Source organism: Ixodes scapularis, unplaced genomic scaffold, assembly GCF_016920785.2.
Source record: "Ixodes scapularis isolate PalLabHiFi unplaced genomic scaffold, ASM1692078v2 PGA_scaffold3__209_contigs__length_174095766, whole genome shotgun sequence".
Classification (NCBI taxonomy): Eukaryota; Metazoa; Arthropoda; class Arachnida; order Ixodida; family Ixodidae; genus Ixodes; species Ixodes scapularis.
Genome location: NW_024609868.1, coordinates 155702082 through 155708031, shown reverse-complemented (window position 1 = coordinate 155708031; position 5950 = coordinate 155702082). Strand labels below are relative to the sequence as shown.

General features: G+C 44.3%; 1 protein-coding gene across 1 annotated transcript; it reads left to right on the top strand.

Annotated features, from left to right (window-relative positions):
• Window positions 1-4788: 4788 nt before the first annotated feature.
• LOC120840305 lies at window positions 4789-5283 on the top strand (the record flags this gene model as incomplete). Its single annotated transcript, XM_040210763.1, has 1 exon — window positions 4789-5283. A coding segment is annotated over one exon (495 nt), but the record flags the coding sequence as incomplete, so codon positions are not given.
• Between the last annotated feature and the right edge of the window lie 667 nt (window positions 5284-5950).

Below are 5950 nucleotides of genomic sequence, written 5' to 3'. Positions count from 1 at the left end.
TTGTTTTTATATTGCCACCAATTCTCATTTACTCTGCAGCTCCAGAATTCTACAGAAAAGATGTTTAAAAACACATGAGGTTCGTCATTCATTTGAAAATAATCAGCTTTATTGTAATCTAGTAAAATCTTTGAAGTTGATGACTTTTGCGGTGAGCACATATCTAGGGTTATGTGTACTAGGTTATGATCACTTAGGCCATTTATGTACTTGATTGAGTTTATCACGCTAGGATGAGTCACAAGGAAAAGATCAAGAATGTTGTTCAAGCGTGTTAATTGGTCAATTACTTGCTCAAAGTTAAAGTCGAGAGACAAATCAACGAATGCCTGTTCCTCCTGACATGATGATGAAAGCGTCGTCCAGTCAATATTTTGAAAATTAAAGTCACCGAATAGCAGCAGAATAGAATCTCGAAACCTATTTTTGATAACGGAAAGAACACCTCTTAACTCAGCACAGAAACTTTTATCATAATCTGGGGGCCTGTAACGTACACCAACAACATATTTGCCGGTAGACAAAGATATGCAGACCCAAAGTATCTCTAGGTTGCTACTTAGGTTAATAACATACGAGGGCACATGATTTTTTATCGCTATCATGACACCGCCGCCTCGTTTGTTTAGGCGATCCTGACGATATATTTGAACGTAATTACTCTCCGGGAAAATTTCGCTATTCAGGTTATCAGGTTCTAGCCACGTTTCTGTCAGCACAACTATGTCCGAGTCGCTATCTTTGAGAAATGCACTCAATTCATCGCGCTTAGAAAGAATGCTACGAATGTTGGTGAACGATAACAAAAGGGGTGGTTTATCTTTTTTGCACGTATTCACGGAGGGCGGAAAAACGACGCGGGCGTCACTGTCCAATCTCCCGGGTTGCTACCTTACTTCCGTGATGCAGTTAGTGTCATGACTGTACTCGTACGTTCTGTCGTCGAGCTTAAGCTTATCGAAACGTAGCTTAAAAGGAACATTTTTTTTTTTTTTTTGCAAATGCGAGTAGCCTAGCTCTTGCTATTCGTACAGCGAGAAAAAGTCTTCTCTTACTGCAAAGGGGGTGTTTTTCAATTTGAACCCAGAAGATAGTATTTGCTCTTTACCTTTAAAACGAAGAAACTTGACAATTATGGGTTGCGTTTTTCCAGTAGCAAACTTTCCTAGCCGGTGAGCTCGTTCGATATTATCGGCTGCGATGGTAATCCCGAGGTTCTTCGCGCAAAAGTTCACGATTTTTTGTTCAGATGTGCTCCACGTTTCGTTGGAGTCATCAGAAAAACCGAAGAACAATAAATTGCATCGCCTTAGTCTGTTTTCGGTGTTGTCACATCGGGTCACAATATCATTGAGCTTTTCATGAACTAGAGAAATGGACTCATTTGAAGCCCCTATGTTTAGAACGTCAGATACGTCACCAGTTCTTGTTTCCAGCGCCACTACCCTTGAATACAGCTCCTGCATCCTTTCGTCCGTCGTTTTTCCTCTTTTTGAGTTCTTTAATTTCTGAGAGAATACTAATTTGACCTTGCTCTATCCTTTGAACTGTGGCAAGCGCCGTTGTCATGATGACGTCAGTGCTTAGAGTGGAGACAACGGATAGGTCATCCGGCCCCGGATTGGCCTCCACGTCGCCGCACATAAGTAACATAATACCCCTCAGTCCAGCGGGCAACAAGTTTACATGAAGCTTATCATGAACCAGAAACACTTTAGCGTTGTTTTGTTCATCTGGCTGCGCAGATACCCAGAGCAAGTTTCGCGTTCGAATTTTTTCCTGTGACAACTCATGCCGGACAGAAACCTTTCTTCTCTTTAGTAAGTGACAATTCTTAAGAACAGACATTTTTTCACTGTGGTTTCGGAAGAGCATGGAGACCCGTTTAAACACAAAGTCATAAATATTATTTTAAAAAACACTCTGAAGGTCACTGTTAACAGTGTTGATCGTCTGCATCGTCTTGGTAGGCATGCTCCCGAAAAAAAAAATCAGGACAAGGGGGGGGCGGCTTACGTGGACCCACGGAACTATTCTTTGACATCTATCTGGGAGTTTTTAGTTGGACCCATGTGAATATACTTTCATATCTGTCTCGGAGTTTTTACGTGAACTCAGATGAGCAATATTTCATAACCATCTGGGATGTTTCACGTGGGCCACCCGGTAACACGTTTTCATTGTCATGTTTAAGGTTTTATGATAACCTACGGCATAATTTTTTCACGTCCATCTAAAAAAATTTTCTCAATTTCTGGATGTATTTTGTTTCCAATATTTGAAGTGTTTCTTCAGTCAGGAATTGTGAAAGAATGGGCGAAAGCAAGTAGGATCATCCACGAAATTAATTTGTTGCACCCATCATGCATGTATGGCCAAACAGTATCAACACCCAAAGCAATCGCCGTTGGGGTGAGGAGCAGCAAACACAAAATTCTAAACTTTAATATTTTGTGTCTGCAAGGGGGGGGGGGGGGACTGAATGCCCTCTAGTATAACACACATCTATAACCTTCAGCAATCGCAAGCCTTTGAAGTTAGCAATTGCATCCAAAATTTATCTTAATCGCAGCTAAGAACACAGCACATATATACGTGACTACAAATAATAAAACAATATGCATGAATATCATTGAGCTTTGGCAGTGAAAGACGCCCTTTGTTTACTCTACAGATAACAATGTCACTCTGAAAAGGTATACGCAACCCCCAGATTTAAAGAGATCCCTCTTAGCAAAATATAGAAACGCTGAGTGAGCGAAATGGAAGATTAAACAACGAATAAAAATAAACGATCAAGGACACACACAGTGAAATCTAACGCTGACCGTTTTTCCCACCATTAAGCAAGATCCCAAATGCAGGGCCATAAACACATTTAACGTTTTATTGCAAATGGTTTTGCAATCATCTATCTATCCAGTGGGTGTCAATTAAGCTGCTTCATATTCAATGCCATAAATATGTAGTACGCCGAGTTAAAAATATGAAAGATTATGTCCCAGTCAACAGTAAACACTGTGCACATTATAATAGAATAAAATTAAATTTAAAAAAAAAAATATTAGACGATAATTTACAAAGTAACGCAACAAATTTCTTGAACAGCGTCGAAAACCACGAATAGAACGCATTTGACAAGCCGTACAGGGGTAAGCGGAAAGAAGAACTGAAGCCAGCTAATGGCAAACACTTCACAAGATTCCAAGATGGCAGTGCCTATATGACCGCGCGTAAGTTTGTCCGTAAGATTCTAATAAATACTTCAGTAAAACAAACACTCGTGGAAGAATCAAACTAATTTACAAAATATATAAACTGAAAACATCTGTACTATTATATCAGGCAGATGTCAAGATGGTATACAGTTTCGGCCAGACTTACCTAGCATATCTGCGGCTAACGCCTGCATTGCCTCGGAGATGCACCGTTTTGGTAATTCAAACATTGTGGCTGAGCACGTTTGCTGCAGGCCACATATATCGACGGCATGAACCAACGCACCCCCGAAGCCGTGGAGCCAGTATTCAATATATGCTCGGATGACTACGATCAGAATTATAGAACATTTTAAGCCATTGTAACACCAAAGGCAGTTCGTCTCTTGTAATGCTACAACCGCCGTCATTAATCTGGGTGTTTGCTTTGTGTGGGATTATGAATTCTCTATCTTTTTTTTTCAGCACTAAACGCACATTGTGTAAAACAAGAGGATACAGCACATTTGTGTCACTGCGGAAAATAAAACTCCCCAACTGATGAGGACTCTTTTGTGGCAAGAGCGCATGTTGCCTTCGGAGGACGTTGCCTTTTTGGCACACTAGCACAAGGCTGCTACTTAAGTCGCTTTTGCTCTGTAAAAGTATCTAATTCAGTGTCTTGAAACACAGCTTCCCGCGGCACAGTCCTAAAAAGCCTTGTTCAATAAATATCAGCATCCATGGACCTTTAAGCATGAAAAACTCAATCTTCAGGAAAAGGGCACACTGCTCCTGACATCAGACGGAGCCATAAAAAGTCACCTATTTTATATCCGTAACCAGACCGCTCCCACTGCCGCCGTAAACAGACAAGGAATTAGTTAAATCTCGTTATGGTAAAAAAAAGGAGATTGCAGAAAGAAATTAAATACAACTGCATTGCTACATACTTAATATATGTTGTTTTAGTTATCAATTTTGGGACCAGCGTAGTGACATTGAAAGGCTAATATTTTTATTTTTACATTTACTGTTTATATATACCGGGAGTAGTAGTAAAAGTGTACCAGTTAGGCCAACTTGTAAACAAACCGTTGCTAGGGGCGTTGCCCGTTGCTAGGGGCGTTGCCCTGTGGGCGGGGCCCGATCCGACCAATCACATCGCAGCAGGGCGGGGCCTACCCCAATCCCACCAATCACAGAGCAGTGGGGCGGGGCCCTTTCCCTCTCTCCCATTCCAGTGACGGGGCCCTTTCCCTCTCTCCCATTCCATTCCATTCCAGCGTAAAAGACTATGGCGAACGAAACACCACCGGCACCTACGGGAACGTTTGGACTTCAACAGCCACCACAGCTGGACTTCGACAACACAACAGAGTGGCCGGCGAGGATAGAACATTTCGACGATTACCGCTTTGCCACAGGCATAAACGAAAGAACCGGCGAGGCACAAGTCCGCACGCTATTGTACACAATGGGCCGGCAAGCAAGGGAAATTTTTGCCACGTTCGACCTTTCGGCAGAAGAGGCAAAGGACTTCGACCTCGTCAAGCGAAAGTTCGACGAGCACTTCGTCAAGGAACGAAACGTCGTGTATGAAAGTGGGTGTTTTCACCGAAGGTTACAGAAGCCAGGAGAGTCTGTGGACCAGTACGTTACGGCACTGCACGTCCTCGCAGACCGCTGCGAATTCGGTGAGATGAAACAACGCATGATCCGGGGCCGGTTTGTCGTGGGGCTCCATGACGACAAGCTTTCCGAAAACCTGCAAATGTACGCCAAGCTGACCTTGTCATCGGCGTTAGCCAAGGCACGCCTCGAGGAAGTGGTGCACCAGCAGAAGCGAGAACTTCGTTCAGGAGAGCACGGTCAACCGGCCTGTTCTTCGACGAAAGAGGACCTGAACGTAGACGCCGTGAGCCGACGCCGGGATGCACCTCGAAGAAAAGTCTACGGGTCGGAAAAATCACATCGGGACAAGCAGTGTTCGTTCTGTGGAGGCGACCAGCATCCAAGTTCGGTGTGTCCTGCAAGGGCACAGAAGTGCTTCAATTCCCACAGCAAGGGACATTTCAGCCGGGCCTGCAGGAAGGAGTCGGCGTCGTCTCCAAGAAAGGTACAAGTGTCATCCGTACAAAAGAGACTGGCGAACTTTTTCTGGGCGCGATAAATGTTACGGACGCGAAAGCGCGGTATGTCCAGATAACCCAGTGATGTGATTGCTGCGCCAATCGCGCCAAACTGCGCCAAGTGGGTAACCCCGCTACATCCTGCTACATTTTGCCAAAATATAGGTAATCTGCGCCAAGCCTGCGCCAAAAAAAACAAAAACAATTTCGTTCGCTTTTCAAAACCGAAACTAAACTGAGCACCGTATTGAGCTTGCGTGTGTTATGTAGCGCACGCTGCCAACCGACACAAGTACCCTACATCACTTGTCCATTCGGTCCTGCATGGGTTTCCCGCCATCTGGCGTTTCGCGCTCTCATCGTCCCGTGGATCTCGTCTCGCGTCTTTTTTTTTATATTTTCAACAATAGACGCGGGTGTGTGCGGAGGCTCCGACCTATAGCGTGCCGGGTACCAGCCATGCCGTCATGCTGTGAAACAAAACCGCGTTTTTGGGCGGTGGGAGTTACTTTGTGAACTGAAGCACTCGCTCCTGAAAGGAACAGTCGTGAGAAAACTATATTTGGTCCCTGCCTTCTATAGTCACCGTGGTCGCGCGACGTCGGGCGTTGCCGTCCCCAC